The 17,650-nt window shown below is 36.8% G+C and overlaps 1 protein-coding gene across 3 annotated transcripts in view; it reads left to right on the plus strand.

Annotated features, from left to right (window-relative positions):
* LOC149797466 (protocadherin Fat 1-like) overlaps positions 1 to 17,650 on the plus strand; it is a 299,704-nt gene that overhangs the window by 234,112 nt on the left and 47,942 nt on the right. For all 3 annotated transcript variants that reach the window (XM_089962274.1, XM_089962276.1, XM_089962275.1), the window contains 7 exons: positions 1,264 to 2,318; positions 3,332 to 3,491; positions 6,111 to 6,344; positions 10,973 to 11,359; positions 14,076 to 14,290; positions 14,714 to 14,854; positions 17,304 to 17,438. In XM_089962274.1, the coding sequence (XP_089818400.1) occupies positions 1,264 to 2,318; positions 3,332 to 3,491; positions 6,111 to 6,344; positions 10,973 to 11,359; positions 14,076 to 14,290; positions 14,714 to 14,854; positions 17,304 to 17,438 (2,327 nt within the window). The remainder of the gene's footprint in view (positions 1 to 1,263; positions 2,319 to 3,331; positions 3,492 to 6,110; positions 6,345 to 10,972; positions 11,360 to 14,075; positions 14,291 to 14,713; positions 14,855 to 17,303; positions 17,439 to 17,650) is intronic.

A 17,650-nucleotide genomic window follows, 5' to 3' on the forward strand; every position in this document is an offset into this window, starting at 1 on the left:
ATGATAGTAAATGATTGATACAGAGTAATTAAGTTATTGAGGCTTGATAGGATAATTAGGTCATTGAGGTCATTGAGGGTGATAGTGACTGATTGTTTCAAACAGAGTAATTAAGTCATTGAGGGTGATAGTGACTGATTGTTTGATAGAGTAATTAAGTCATTGAGGATGATAGTGACTGTTTGATGCAAATGCAAGTTTCATTCATTTGCAGTCTGTCAGAAAGGATTGAAATGAAAATGATGGTGGTCATGGTAATTGAGACAGGGCATTAGATTGCATTGGAAGATGACAATTTTATACCTTTATCATTTTTTTGCAGCAAATATTTGGTAGTGTGTATATATATATATATATATATATATATATATATATATATATCTGTCTCCAGGATTGTGTTGATGTGCTCTTAAATCTCTCACACACACACACATTGAGTCAGAAAGAGTATTTATTTGGTTATCATTATATTATATTACAGGAAAGTAAAGAAAGGTATTTTAAGGCAGTGAAACTATATTTTGAACATTTTCTGGATAATAGTTTTAATTGAGATACCATGTTCAGAGTAATAAGGAATGATATTAATTAACACCCAATCATATGAATATATGCCAATATTTATTGATATTATAAATTTTTAAATATGCACTGGCCACAAAATCATTTGCTTTTTTGTAACACAGCTGGTCTCCAGAAGACTGACAAAAGCCATTTTTTGCCTGAAGGGATTTTAATCCTTCTTTGTTTATGGCTTAGTACCTGTTCTCTTGTAACGAATATAATTTGCATTACTGATAATGTTAACAAAGGATAATCTTCCTGAAATTAGTTTTAAAAAAAGGTATAGAATACTCTCCTTTTACGTAAAGTTGTGTCATAGGAGGCAACTCAAATTTAGATGAATTATTAGGCTATATGGTAGTTGCCTCCCTTGGTTATTGGTTCCCTGGATGATATTCATGAAACAATAGAAAATGCTTTGAAAGGAATAATTACAGTAATTCCTCATATAATGTTTCAAAAATTAATATAGATTCTCTTGGAGCATGTAAAGAAGAGACAATCTAGACTGATATTATAAAAATTATTTATAGAAATCTGCTTATAATAGTACCATGAATATCAGTACCTCCAGTCATTTTTTCATCCGGTCTTGTTTAAATTAGTATCACTTCTATCCACCAAGCCATCAGTGTTTTCAGTACTTTGAATGCACACAATGATCTAATTTTCAAACATTTTTTCTATTTTTTTCTTCAGAAAATGAAGTTTTCCAGTTCTTTGTTAGAGCTGTGGATATGGGTGAACCTTATTTCGAAAGCAATGTAAATGTTGAAATCCTTGTCATGTTCAAAGATGATAGACCACCTAGCTTTTCTCAGGATAACTTTTCCTACTTTATACTGGAGAGTGACCCTGTTGGCACAGTGATTGCCACAGTAAAAGCAGATAGTCAGGATTCTGTGGAATACCTCATCATACCTGGTCAGACTAAGAGTAGCAATACACCACCGATGTTTGCTATTGATGGTAAGGGCCGAATCCAAGTTGCAAATTATTTGAACCATGAAACTACCAGCTCATTTGTGCTAACTGTACGTGCTCAGACATTGACTGTTCCACCCCTGATTCGAGAGACAAGAGTAATTGTAAATCTGATGGATGTTAATGATAACTGCCCAGTTTTCGAATCATCGTCATACTCCATTACTGTGGCTGAACATGCAGAAATCGGAACAGAGCTCATCCAAGTTAAAGCACATGACAAAGACAAAGCTGCTAGGTTAAAATACATATTTGGACATGACATTCAGGAACATTCTCATATGTTTGGTTTGGACAGTGCTACCGGTATGCTTACTTTGTTATCTCCCTTGGATAGAGAAACAAAATCCCAGTACAACATTACCATTTTTGTCTTGGATGCTGATGACGCTAAATCTTTTAAGAATTCCACAGTAGTTTATATCAGTGTAACAGATCATAATGATAACCCACCAGTTTTCACAAGGAAAAAGTACCAGGCAGCAGTCAATGAAGATGCTTACCCAGGAACCATTATAATGTCTGTGTCGACAGAGGATAAAGATATTGGTGTTAACAGAGATGTCATGTATTTCATTATGGATGGAGATGAGTTGGGAAGGTTCCAGATACAGAAGAATGGAGAAATTTTTGTTAATCGTGAATTAGACAGGGAAACTACAGCTAGTTATTCTCTAATAGTAGCTGCAACAGATGGTGCCTTTGTTTCCACGGCAACAGTAGCTGTGGATATATTGGATGCCAATGACAACAGTCCAGTTTGTGGCCAGGTAATAATAGATTTACTTGAACTGCTTAATTCTGACCATGGTTGAATTTCAAATTGAGTCATTTGCAGTGTATTACTGTTACAGACCTGTCAGTATTTGCATTACAAGAACATGTATTTTGTACATTTTAGTAGATTAATTCAGAATTTCTACTTGCTGTAATTGTTTTATGATGTGTTAGGCTGTGAATTACAGGATTTCCTGTGGTAAATAAACTTGAAAATTCACTGGAGTGAAAAAAAAATAATTTTTCATGGCCATCAATAGACCTGTTTAACATTATTACTATGAAATTCAGTGTAATTCTTAAATGTGTATGTAATTGAGAAGTAAATATGATTGCATACTGTTAAAGATGATCCAAGTTCAAATCCAACAAGGCATGCATTTTTCTTTTTTTCCTCAGTGTGCTATTGTAATTTGAAAAGAGGATTATGTTACAGGTTATATTTTTCATGCAAATAATCACAAAACACAGCAGAACATAAATGGTAAATATCTGAAACTGGGGGATTCAGTAAGAAATCTGTTACTTCAGTCTGAAATACAGTACAATTCATTTGAACATAAACAAAAAGAAAATTTGCCTGCTATGATTGAAAAATGGATACGTTTGACCTCATGGATGAAAAAAATTCAGCTATTTTCACCCATGCAATGAAATGTATCCATTATTCACTCATTTCAAGCAAATATATTCTACGTGTCAACTTGTCTAAATGTAATTACTAAATTTCCAAATACATTTCACAATGTAATCCTGTTTAGAATGTTTTTTGTTGAAATACATAACAGGCTGAGGACGAAATACAAAAGTAAGTGCTTAAGTAGCCTGCAGAATTCTGTCTGCAGTTTTTAATTAAACACCACTTTTTGTTCAGAGATAGATTGATGATGCATTGGACTTGGTAGATTGAAGCTTATTCTATACAAATAATCAAAAATCAGTACTTTATTGATTTTGAAACATTTTCTTGACTTCAATTAAATAATTTTATAATGCTTTATTGCAGGCTATCTATGAAAAGATGGTGTCAGAAGATGCAGGTTCATCTGACATAATACACTGGATGAAGGCCACTGATGCAGATGAGGTTGGCACACGTAACTCCCAGATACAGTACCAGCTGATTGGGGAAGGCTCAGATTTGTTCTCCCTTGATTCAACCTCAGGTTTGTTCATAACACTACTATCCGGTAGTGTCTCATTTTACATGAGGGTTAGATTTCAAGAAGGGCATGTAAACTTAAATTCACGTAAAGTCAGAATTAATCTTAAAATTCCCTTAAATTGACAATAATTTAATTACATGTTTTTGCATATACCCTGTGATATGAATATATTATTTTTCGTTAGATCTAGAAGCCTCTCCCTCATCTGCAGGAGGCATGAACTGTACATAAAGGCAAGAGCTTTTTCTCACAACACGCTGCCATCAAAAGGCATGTGCTTAGTGTTCATATCCTCAAGCCATAAGTAAGTTTTTTCAGTCTTAACTAAAGTTTAATAACTCACTTGGCTTGTCATTTTAGCAGTTATAGGAGCAATTGATAAAATGGCTTGTTGAACTTCTTTCTCATGAGTTTTGATGGCATTATGCTTGATTCATTGCAGCATATTTGCACACCACGTTTGAGACTGACATAATTTTTTTCAACAAGTTCAGGCCAACCATTATTTCCTGCAGAGTTAGTACATATTGCTGCTTTTTTGGTTGAGCACTAGATGAAGTACATGTAGTTGGGTTGCTTTTTTGAGGGGTTATGTTGAACAAAAATGGCACTGCTTTGAACACAGAATCAAATCAGCAAGGCAAGGTGCTTTGCACTATGAGTTACACATGGCAACTGACAGTCGGTGGGAGGCATAACAACTGTGAGTGTCTCAGTTCAAGGCTGTGTGCTCTGCCTTGTACACACAACACAGTGAAAAGGCAGAATGGCATGCATGTAGTGGGACAAAACGTGTATGGATAAATTCGAGTAAGATGAAATTTTGGGGTATTTTGCTTCGATGGATGTCTTGCTTATAACTTGAAATTTGCTAAGGTTGTGTAGACTAACCTGTCTATACAGGGCACTTGAAAGCCAGCAACATTTTTTAAAAGTCTCTTTCATAGAGGTTGAATTTGAAAGTGAAATAAATAGAAGTTGATTCATGTACATAGGATAGATTCCTGTGAGAGCAGTCTCCTGTATATGGAGATATTGACAAAACAGATTTTAATGTTGTCACCGTACATGTATATAGAGATGAGTATAAAACGGATTTTAATGTTGTCACCATACATGTATATACAGACGAGTATAAAACAGATTTTAATGTTGTCACTGTACATGTATATAGAGATGAGTATAAAACAGAAATTTGATTGTGATATGTACTGCAGTATGTAGCAAGACATTGTCACCAAGCTGTTCTGTTTGAAAACCATGTGTTACCAGCTTTTATATTGTTGCAATAAATAATGTTCCACCAGCTGTGTTTGTCCTAAGATCAGAAAAAAAAAATAAGAAGAATTGTGTGTTTGTCCTAACAGCGGAAGAAAAAAATAAGAAGAATTGTGTGTTTGTCCTAACATCAGGAGAAAAAATGAGAAGAATTGTGTGTTTGTCCCAACATTGGAAGAAAACAGTTAAGAAGAATTGTGTTTGTCCTAACATTAGAAGAAAAAAAAAAAAGAATTGTGTGTTTTTCCTAATATTGGAAGAAAAAAAATGAGAAATGTGTGTTTGTCCTAACATTGGAAAAAAAAAAATGAGAAGAATTGTGTGTTTAGCCAAGTAAGAGACACAATGACGTCTTTTAGAAATGGCTGTTACTGATGCATGTAGCAAGGGTACTAATGGCCCCTCATCTACAACATGTTGACTGTAGTCTGTTAACCTGACCATCTTTTTTGTATTTAAATCCGAAGTGAATCCAAAACAGTGCCCTATGCCATCTTATTGAGTATCAAATTTAGTTCAGGTTTATTCAACAATGATTCACTGTCAACCCTTACTGACCCACATATTTGACTCATTACGATGTTCTTATATAATACCAAATAATATTTAGAGCCAATAATGATGGTGGAAATGTTGATACGGGAGAATTTCTGCTGGTATGAATTGCCATATGGTAATGTACCAGTATATTTACATATTGTTTCACCACGGTATGTACATGTTACTTGCTAAATATGAGAGCTCTTTCTGTATAGGTAAAAAAAATTTGGGGGACTCTGAAAATTGGTTTGAAGACATGGTCCTTTAATATAATGTTTCTCTTATAATGAGTGAAAGTGTTTCCTTGTAAAAAAGAGTGGCCTATGATAAGGGGGATTTTCCTTTTCTTGTGTCATGTGAGGTGGTTTTATAAAAGGGGTGGCCTTTTAATGGGCCTCAAGAGGAGAACCATCATACGAGCTTTTGAGCATCAAAAGTATCGAATATAGAATGAAATTTCATACTTTCTTAGACAGTTGGTTTCCTAAAATAGGTTATCTTTAGTACAGGTTCAACTGGGTTGTTTTTGGGAGGTTAAATATTAAGCATGAGCAATTTAGATGTTTCATGTTGGCCTTTGCTGCCTATGCAAAAGAATAATGATAGATAACTTCACTGTTATATAGCAAGTCATTCTGTTTTTTTATCATAGGTATGTCATTTTGCTTATTCATGAATTGACTCTTCGGAGACAAAGATCTTTGTGGCTAAAAATTACTTCTGTAAGAGGAGCCAATTTGTCAAAGACAAAGAGTATAGTAACCAGCCGTATGCATACAGTATTATTTTGAATCTTTTTAGGTATTTTGACCAGCAGAGGTGGTTTGGACAGGGAGAAACAGTCCTTTTATAAACTAATTGCCAGCGCTGTGGATGGAGGTGGTAAATCATGCACAACAGTCATTTACATTTCCATTAGTGATATCAATGACAACGCTCCGGAGTTTGACACCCCAACAGCCATTGTCATGGTGAAGGAAGATGTCCCAGTTAATTCCCTTGTGTACAGGGTCTCCGCAACTGATCAAGACCTAGGTATGACTGCCTAAGTGTCATTTAATCAACCTTGCTTTAGATGAAATTTAGTTATTTTTCTCATTTATTTGTTGAAGATTACATGAAAGATGTTTCTTTTTAGCTTGGTCTTTTCAGTTGGCAAAGTATTACTTCATTTGGCCATAAAGCTAATGTGACGTACTGTATAACAGTCTTGTTAGCAGTGGAGAAATTTAAGCAACTGAACAGTCTGAGAGTGAGATTGAGAAAATACATCTTTTGAAAACATATCACTGTATATATTATAACCTTGTCAGAGTGACAGTTAATTGCATTTAGTTGAAGCTTTAAACACATTTTTAATAGCAGTAATTACTTATCCTGCCACTATTGCATATCTAACCTATTTTCTTGCTGAAATTTTACAGTCCATTCAGTGAGTATAAATCCTTCCACTCCACTCTCTTTTTTTGCACACCAGTCTATGTCATGTGGTTATATACAGAAGGTAAAGTTTATTTTCTTTTCATGGGTGCCATATTGTGTAGTCATCTGCGAAAACTTTCACCTGAGAAATAACATCTGTTGCAACTTACCACAAACAGCTGTCTTATGCAGTTGTTAATTAGTCCGGGTGTTACAACTGTCCGTTCCGTTTTCAATGACAGCTATATCGTAGCCTTATCCCCTTTAGGACTTGGTTCTTTTAAGGGTTCAGAAGCTAACTTGTGTTCTGTCTATTTGGTGGACACACATTCCTTACATATATACAAATCACTTTGGTACAGGTAAGTCCTTGTGTCCTGAGGAAAATAACCGGTCCTGCTTCATGTTCACGACATTGTTTTCATTCCATATATAAAAACTGTGGTAGAGTCCTTGTGTTCCAAGGAAAATAACAATAGACCGAAGCTAACATTGCAGAAATGTTTCCTCTACAAATTCACATTTATTCTTTTTTTTGCCCACGCTACACATTGACATTGCTTATGTATTGAATGTTGTTCTAATAAACACAGGTGAAATATCTTGTTTTTCAATCAGGAACTAATTTTCATGCAGTCAGCTCTATTGTTTACTTCATATATACAGTGTTCTTGGTGCATACACAGGTGTGTACAAGGTATGACACTGTATATAACCAGGTGGGTTTCATGGTAAAATCATACAGTGGTCTTAGTGCAATGCAGGGTTGTATGCAGTATGACACTGCATACAACCAGATGATTTCTAAGGCTACAATTGATTTAATTATTTCTTTATTACAGGATAATGTCAAAAAGGTGGGGGGGGGCAATGTGGCCACAGAAAGGATCCTTGGGATGCTCACGCAGATATTGTGTGAGAAAAATTGTTGCACTTTTTGTTCAGAATTTTCCAAAAAGAATCAGTTCCAGGACTTATGTTGGGACAAACATCTTTGGCGGCTGGTGAAGCCCATCCCAAAGGAAGGTCTGGACATATGTGAAGTTGATATACTTCCCCATCTCTCATGTCTCTAGCAGCATGCATGCCTCAGGTTGCAGATTGCTCACTCCCATTTGGGAGGTAGAGCACTGCGACAATAGGTTGAGCCCTCCCATTAGGAAGATAGAGCACTGCGATAGTGGTTTGCACTCTCCACTGTTCCCAATTATACCTATGAACCCTTACGGAATGTGGAGCCTTCCACCTCAGGGCCCTTGGTCCATTATGCCCCCAAGGGCCAGTGAACCTTGCCCTTGCAGTTGAAGTGATGCTGTGGTTTGTGTCCCACCATCAACTCATCACCAGGTGGTTTCCTTTCGAAAGGCTTAAGATGTTAATCATCTAGGGTTGTGTCTCCCCTCTGTAACTCATGATGAACCTGGGACTATGGCACAGAGTGTTCCTATACCTCTTCCATCAATGGATATGGTGATGCCCATTCACTCTTCAACTTGAAGCATCCTTGACTATGATGATGACAATGAACTCTCCTCTCGTTGCCTCCAGTGAGTTCTAGACATCTGTGACAATGACGCCTCTTAGGCCCACCCCTTGCTCTCAGATGGATGAAGAAGAGGAGGTCTGGTCCTTTTGATAATGTGGTCAGTGAGATTTACCATCTGTTACCCTTGGACTTATTTCCCCCCCCCCCCCAACAACTGGGTTTACAGCCCATGAGGATCCTTACCATTTTGGGAAAGATCTCCAGGGAACCAGCTCAACCAGACCTCTTTCTTCTCCCACATTCATTCACAATTGAGGAAATATATGAGGTATTTGCAAGGCCAAAATAGCTTGACAACATGGTCTATTCCTCCCTCAACTATGAGACCCCTGTATTTCTTCCAGCTACTGAGTACATTCCCTGAAGTGGCCTATCAAACTTCCTTTGGATGCCCAGTGTGGCCAAAGTGGGTATTTCTGTGGGAGCCAGGACGTGCCTTCCATTAAAAACAATTGGTCTTTCTTTCCACTGCCAGTCCATCACAGTTGACCAAGAAATGAGATCAGGCAAATCTCAGTGGTCATCAGCAACTTTTTCAAGCAGGCACAAGCCTAGTGCAATCCAGAACTCTAGACCACCTGCAAATTTACCATTTTACTGCCACGCATCCCCTTCACACATATCCCAGTAGTTGCTCACCTAGGCCTCTTAGGAGCTTGGTCATGCATCATGGATGATGGGTGGGTCCTCTCCATTGTAAATGAGGGTTATCGTTTCCTGTTTTGCGAACCATGCACACACCCGATCCCCATTCCAATCATTTTGAGCTTGAGGGCATAATTCTCCATGGGGCAACCTCAGAAAGTCACAACCTGAGTTTGCCGCATTCTGGGAAAGATAATTATATTAGCTGACAAACTATCAGAGCAGACTGAGCCTTCCTCACAGAAAGGTCTCTTCACCACTCAGTAACAGAGTCCCTGTGTTCTCTGTGGGGAAGAACTCTAGTGGACCTGGTTGTGACCAAGCACAGCAACAAACTTCCCTTTTACGTGTTTGTCCCAGATCAGAGAGCACGGGCAGTTCATACATTCACCTTCCAGTGGGATCACCTATTTGCATATGCCTTCCCACCTTTCTGACTGCTATCACAAGTTCTCCAATGAATCAGAACGTCTTCTGCTTGGATCATTCTCATTACCTCATTGTGGCCCCAGCAATCATGGTCCATCAATTTCCTAGACCTGTTTATTGATTGACCCAGGTCTCAACTTCACAGGAAGGATCTCTGTCACTACACCTAGGATTCCTCCTCCACAACAGCTCACATATTCTCCACCTTCATGCCTGGCTCATCTCTAGCGTTCACTCTGCCAGAACAGCTCTTCAGGCCAAGTTGCCAGTTGTATCATTCAGACCAGGAGAGCTACTACTTCCAAGGTCTATGATGGAGAATCTTATGCATTTGGTGCAGTAGGAACACATTAATCCTCTCTGCCCCCCCCCCTTAACTTCATTGCTGATTTCCTTTTGTTCCTTTTTAAGACATCCATTTTCAAGGGATATTGAGCTTCTGTCACCTTGACACTCTTGTGTAATGTTTTTTAGATTCCAGAGACTATCTTCCGCTTTCTTACGCCCAGATGGAATCTTGTTTCTTATGGTCATTAACCAAGTCCCGTGTGAACCATTGAGAGAAGCTTCCTTTCAAAACCTCACACTCTGTGTTCCTCTAGCTTCTGCAAAACAAAGAAGTGAGATTCATGCCTTGTCTATTGACACTGGCTGTCTCTCATTTCTAGTGGATTGCACCTTGCTATTAGATAGATTGTGCATGGCCATCGTGGGTTGCACCCTTATTTTATGGAGGTAGAACATCATGACAAGGGGTTGTGCCCTCCCGTTAGGGAGATGGAGCACTGCAACCATAGGTTATGCCCTCCTATTATGGAGGTTGATCACAGCAGCTGGTTGCTCCCTCCCATTAGGGAGGTAGAGCACTGCGACTCATGTCTGTGTTTCTGGGTCCCATTGTTATGACACAATATGTGGCTCAGAGAGACATCAACCTTTTATTGATGGACCTCTCCCTATATGGTGAGTACAACTCAGTTTGTCTGTATTTGGTCAGTTTGACTAGAGCAAGTATCAGCCTATCTACCAAACTGACAAATTCAGCCTACACATTAGTGGCAGGATAAGTAATTGCTGTTATTAAAATGTAGTATTTTGGGGAGGTAAACTAATTTTAATTATGCAATACTTACTTGCTGCTATTGCCAAATGCCTCGTCCCACCCATCTCTGATGTCTTTTGTAATTGTTGTCTGTGAAAAGATGACAGATAATATCTGACTTCTGCATATAACCAAGTGTCATATAGAGTGGTGTGCAAAATAAGAGAGTGGAGTGCAAAAGATCATTCTGACTTTTTCTCCGTTCTGTTGGAGAATGTATTCACATTGAATGGACGGTAAGTTCTCAGCATGAAAATTTATTAGCTACACATTAGTGGCAGGTAAGTATTGCATAATTAAGATTAATTTTACCCTCCCCCAAAACCTACTTTTTTATCAAGATGAATACAGTCTATGACCATGAAACAAACTCTACATTATGTTCATTATTCCAAGGCTGTCATTACTGCACATTTTTTCAAACGTTAATAGAAGTAAAATCACTGTTACCTTTGTTAATGTGTAATGAGTGTGGAATAGGTTCTTGTTTTCATTTGCATGCATCTGTTTCAATTACAGGCATCAATGGTCAGATATTGTTTTATCTGAAGGCAGATGGAAATGGCACATTTAGAGTTGACCCCAGAAGTGGCCTTGTCCAACTGTCTAAGGCACTGGACCGTGAAACACAGTCACAGTACACACTTACTATCCAGGCCACTGACCAGGGTACTCCCCATCTCACTTCTGAGGCAATACTGGCAGTCAAAGTCCTTGATGTCAATGACAACCCACCAGAGTTTGAGAGAACCTCATACACAGCAGCTATAGCAGAAGATGCACCAGTTGGAAAGAGTGTGCTAACAGTGCGGGCCACAAGTCTTGACACTGGAATTAATGCACAGATCATGTACTCCATTGTAGCTGGAAATGACAAGAAAAAGTTTGCAATTGACCAGGATTCTGGTAAGATTATTTAATATTGCAGGATAAATGTTGAATTTCATTTCTTTCCATTTTAGGATGCATTTGATTCTATGTAGGGCTTCCGTGGAGAGGGTATTGAGAGAATGCTTTGTTTGCAATGAATAAGGAAACTTGTCTAAATTGCAACGATTCTTTCTTATGATGTCTTTTAACAGAAATTTTGAGCTTTATAAGTCATAGGCCAGAAGAACTTGTGGTATGGCCTGTTGTCTGTCATCCATTGTCTATTGTCTATTGTCTATTGTCCACAGTTTGTTACTGCTACTCCTTCCAAACTACTCGGAGGATGGCCATGAAACTTTACTCGCATTCATCACAGGGTCTAGTTGGTTCTAAATGAAAATGGTGCAGCTCAGACATCCAATGTGACCACCACAACAGCCATCTTGAAAATATTTTTATTGCTTTTTTTCTCCCGAATGGATGGTCATGTCAACATGAGGTTTTCACTAACAGACAATTTATGATGTATGCTGGGTCCAAAATGAAAATGGTGCCAGTCTGATGTCCAATATGGCAGCCATATTGAAAATCTTTTATCGCTACTTCAACGAAAGGTAAAGTCATATTGACGTAGAATTTTTACAAAAAAAACTGCTTATAGTCTAGTTTATCCTAAGTGAAAGTGGTGCAGCTTTAAATCTTACTGCTACTCCTGACTGGATGGTCACATCAGCATGGGTTTTTTTACAGAAAGACTTGTTTTGATGTCTAGTTGGTCTTAATCAAAAGTGTTGACAATCTGACTAAAGTATTGTTGCTACTCTTCCTAAATGCAAAGGCATGTTGATGTGGTGTTTTTAACAGAAGACTAGTTATGATGGTCCAGAATGAAGAATCTTGCTGATCTGACCTGAGATATGGTAGCCACAATGAACATGTTGAAAATCTTGCTGATCTGACCTGAGATATGGCTGCCACAATGAACATATTAAAAATCTTCCCTTAAAGCTTTCTAAAAGTGACTATTTTTTCCAAAATGAAAATAGTATTGATCTTACATCCAATATGGCTGCCACATAAGCTAATTTGAAATTACTGAACATTCTTTTTCGATGGAGTCTTGTGGAAGTTATGAGAAGTTTCTTTAATTTGAAGCTCAGTAGTACACTTAGATGTTGCAGACTTGGTTCACCTATATCAGACGTGGAAACTATGGGATGGATACAGCCAGTGATCTGGTTTTTTCTGCCTATTTACATCATAGGGTGTGTGGCTTTAAAAATCACTTTTCTGGCCAAAGAGGAAGCTAGATAGTGCAATACCACAAGACAGAACCAAATAAATGAGACAGTTTATGTAATTGCTTATTTAGTTCAGCTAGATAGTTCAGTCACATGATAAAATGATGCAAGATAGCTTAGTAAATGAGACAGTCTCTGTAATATGAAGGTCAGTATTGCTAACTCAGTTACTAGATACTTCTCTTATGGTTGAATATCACAATACAGATACTGTCCTAAATCTGAAATGTTTTTCCTGCTTTTGCACCTAATATTTGTTTTGTTGGTTTTAACACCATTTTTCACAAATTTTCAGTATATGATAGGCTATATTGGAAGTCAGCATATTTCGTTGAGGAAGAATACATGAAGAACCATGGGCAAGCTTTTTCACATACCTATCTTGGTTGAGCCAAGACATGAATTTGTATGGACAAAGGTGCCCTTGTGTGCATGATTTATAAAGGTGAGATTTGGCATCCCGGGGCTCTTTTGCATTTAAACCATGCATTTGTTTTGATTTTGCAGCTTAACTTTGGATTTGTTTTGATTTTGCAACTTAACTTTGGATTTGTTTTGATTTTGCAGCTAGACCATGCTATTGTCTTGATTTTGCAGCCAAACCATGTATTTGTCATGTGTTTGCAATTAAACCATGTATTTGTCATGAATTTGCAATTAAATCATGCATTTGTCATGTGTTTGCAGTTAAAGCATGCATTTGTCATGTTTGCAGCTTGATCATGCATTTATCATGTGTTTGCAGTTAAGCCATGCATTTATCTTGATTTGCAGCTTGATCATGCATTTATCATGTGTTTGCAGTTAAATCATGCATTTATTATGTGTTTGCAGTTAAATCATGCATTTATCATGTGTTTGCAGTTAAACCATGCATTTATCTTGATTTGCAGCTTGATCATGCATTTATCATGTGTTTGCAGTTAAATCATGCATTTATCATGTGTTTGCAGTTAAATCATGCATTTATCATGTGTTTGCAGTTAAACCATGCATTTATCTTGATTTGCAGCTTGATCATGCATTTATCATGTGTTTGCAGTTAAACCATGCATTTATCTTGATTTGCAGCTTGATCATGCATTTGTCATATGTTTGCAGTTAAACCATGCATTTATCATGTATTTGCAATTAAAGTATGCATTTGTCATGTGTTTGCAGTTACAGCATGCATTTGTCATATGTTTGCAGCTTGATCATGCATTTATCATGTGTTTGCAGTTAAACCATGCATTTATTTTGATATGCAGCTTGATCATGCATTTGTCATATGTTTGCAGTTAAACCATTCAGCTGTTTTGAGCCTGCAGCTCATTGTTGTCATGCTTTTTCAGCTTAATTATTCCTTCATAATGCTTTTCTTTGATTGTAAAACTCATTAAAAACCACTGCATGGAATGCTTAATACAGCTTGATTCTTACTTTAACAAGAAGTTTTGATTTTTTAATAGGAGTTATCCTTACCAATGATGTTCTTGACCATGAGGAGGTGTCGACCTACATGCTTACCATCCAAGCTATGGACCATGGGGAAGAACCACTAAGCAACACAGTCATTGTACAGATAAATGTCACAGATGTCAATGATAACCCACCAGTTTTCTCACAGTCAGCATACACAGCCAAAGTTAGAGAGGACTTGAAAGTCGGCACCAAATTTCTTCAGGTTGGTATGGTGGAAATGTTAGCCATACTTATTGATTACATTAAGACAGTACATGTCTTGCTAAAGGTTACTGATTATTTCACTTCCACTTTGGCCAAAGGTCAAGCATGTGTCTTCATACAGTTGCTTCTTTAAAACAAATTTGTTTCAAAACAATTATGTTCCAAACAATTTTTTAAAAATACTGTGAAATGCTGTTAGCTGCTTTTAGCTATATATATTTTCTCTGTACTCGCACCAAATGTTAAAAATATGTATTCAAGATGGTTTTAGATACTTAAAGTTACTTAAGCACAAGAAAGTGTCAATAATAAGTGTAATTAGCTGTTTTTAATCTGTCTTTAATCAGCAACTTATGAAAATAACTTTGAGGACTGTTTACATTGAAGGTTGATATATGGTCAGATCATTTCACTTTTTCAGTTGGTAGCTACAGATGCTGACAGCACCAAGAAGAACACTTTTATTACCTTCAGTATTGAGTCAGGAGACCATCTGAGCAACTTTGTTATCGGCAAGGAAGATGGGGCTTTATTGGTCAACACACCCCTGGACAGGGAAGCGGTTAGTTTCTAATTTATGCACAAATATTTTTGAGCACCAAATGCAGAAGGGTTTTTGAGTGGTATAAAACACAATGCCATCTCACCTCTATCTGCGTGGTTTCAAGTCTCAGATTCGGTTAATGTGGTTATGTGAGAAAGCTTGCCAGTAGCTTCTCGTGGGTGGGTGGTTCATTCTGGGATTTTCCCATGTTCTTCTGCCACCGTTTGTACTGGCTGCCATGCATAGCCTATCTTGTGCTGAAAAATGGTGTTAAACCCTTTAACAGCAACAGCAACCAAACACAGAACTTGAGCTCCAAGTGTTATAATGTTTCATTCTTTAACTTTCAGTTTAATGAAATTCATAATTGTGTCTATTTTATCATACTGATTTTCAGAGACAGTGATGATATACTTATCATATAACGCTCACCTTCATCAAGGTCATAAAATTTGTTTATCACGTTATATTGTAGCACTTGGCAGAATTACACAGCACCATCGTCGAGTAAAGTCCTTAACTGCGCTCATTTGATATAAAACATGAAATTCATTTAATAATACAGTATCATAATCTGCAGGCAGCTTGTGGTATATAATATTATTAAACTTGTTTCATAATTTTTGTATGACATGAATACATAAAAAAAGAGGATGTTTTCTTTTCCTAAATTAATACTGGATATTATTTATTGTGTGGTACAAAAAACAATTTATTTTAATAAGTGGCAAAACAACGAGTTAAAATATGTAGCTTTTGGTACCAAAAGATGAAATATTTCTTGTATTTGCCCTGGAAAAGAAAATTTTCTTTTTATTACATACAGGACTTGCTCCAGAATCAAAACTTACAAGACTAAACTTGCACAGCACAATACACACCCTTTACATAAATTTGTCTCACTTTGTAGACTGATCATATAAATATCAGTGACTTAAGTGAGTTGTAGGATTGGGATGACCTATCTTTTGCAGTAAATTATGTTTGGCATTTTGCAAACTATTTGATCACATCTGACCACAAAGCAAGTCCGATTCAGTATTGCATCACGGTGGGTTGTTATCATAGTTTGTCAAGAAATAAGGAAAAATAACTTCATAGAGATGTTAATGGCCTCAAGTCCAATTTTTTTCAGTAAGTAACCTACTTGTATTACATGGCTTTAAAACACCAAACTTAACTGAACCAAATTGAAATTGGTAACAAAGTTTAAATCCTCTGGTTTTTCATTTTAATTTTAAATGTCAGGAGGGACAACTCAGATTTAAGCAGGTAACTAGACCAGATTGCATATATCTCCCATCGATATTGTTACTTGAAACAATACTTAAAGATGCTTTAAAATGAAATCAGAATAATTTCTTAAATAATGATTCAAATGTCAGTATAGATTATCAAATGACATATAATGAAAAAATATTTTAAAAAATAATGTGCAGATTATTTGGAGCAGTCATTTCATGAGATTAAAAAAGTCCATAAATAGCAGCATCTTTGGAGTTATGTACTTCAATCAGGTGTCGTGTAAAGTAATATTTCAAACCTCCTAGGGCCCTGTCTAAAGAACATGCATTACCAATAACTGCCATCTCACCTTCATCCTCATGTATGTGTGTGAGAAAGCTGCCAGCAGCTTCCAGTGGGTTGGTGGTTCTTCCTGTGTTCTTCCTCCTCCAGTTATGCTGGTTGCCATACATTAAATCCAAAACATCAAACAGCCAAGTCGTCAGTATTATCAGTACTTTGATTCACTTTTGTCAGATATTAGCACTAGCTAACTTGAATACATTTGTTATATTCGTATGCCATAGACTTCAAATAAAACAGGATATGTGCCTCTTGCCATATATAACCAGTTACAATAAAATGGCATCTTCACCACTTGCCATATATAACCAGTTACAATAAAATGGGATCTGAGCCTCTTACCATATATAACCAGTTACAATAAAATGGGATCTGAGCCTTTTACCATATATAACCAGTTACAATAAAATGGGATCTGACCCTTTTGCCATATATAACCAGTTACAATAAAATGGGATCTGAGCCTCTTACCATATATAACCAGTTACAATAAAATGGGATCTGAGCCTTTTACCATATATAACCAATTACAATAAAATGGGATCTGAGCCTTTTACCATATATAACCAGTTACAATAAAATGGGATCTGAGCCTTTTACCATATATAACCAGTTACAATAAAACTCTTTATTTTTAACTCTGTTTTGAGCTAAAACAGGATAGCATTAATGTTTTATGTGAATTCAAGTAGCTAAAATGTTGCATAGAAATTAGACAATTTACCAGTTGTGCAGTACAGCAACTGGTACAGATTCTATGGGTGTGCAAAACTATTGTTATTCCATAAGTGTAAGATTTGTTGACAAGTCTAGTGTGATGTACATATGTAAATAATTTTGATGTTGAATATATAGATCCATGCTCTGATAAATATTTCAGATTTCAACCTATGTTCTCCATGTAAGAGCAACCAATGAGTTTTTTAAGACGGACACAACAGTTAAAATAGAAGTTTTGGATGCCAATGATTGCCCGCCACGATTCAGCCAAGACAACTATACAGTCTATGTACAGGTGAGTTATTCTAACCCATTCAACAAAATGGTAAGAAATAAAAATGTGATACCGAGCTTGTCTCGCCAAGCAAACAATATGTCCAAGGGTACCACAAACAATTATTATACTAGTTTATCTTTAATCACTAACATCTGTATTTTCAGTGTTTTCTCCAGCCTTCCAAGAAAAGGTTCTCGTGCCTCCCTTGTTGGAGTTTACGGAGCTTTCAC

This window comes from Sinohyriopsis cumingii, chromosome 6 (genome assembly GCF_028554795.1).
Source record: "Sinohyriopsis cumingii isolate HCF-2022 chromosome 6, ASM2855479v2, whole genome shotgun sequence".
NCBI classification, from domain to species: Eukaryota; Metazoa; Mollusca; class Bivalvia; order Unionida; family Unionidae; genus Sinohyriopsis; species Sinohyriopsis cumingii.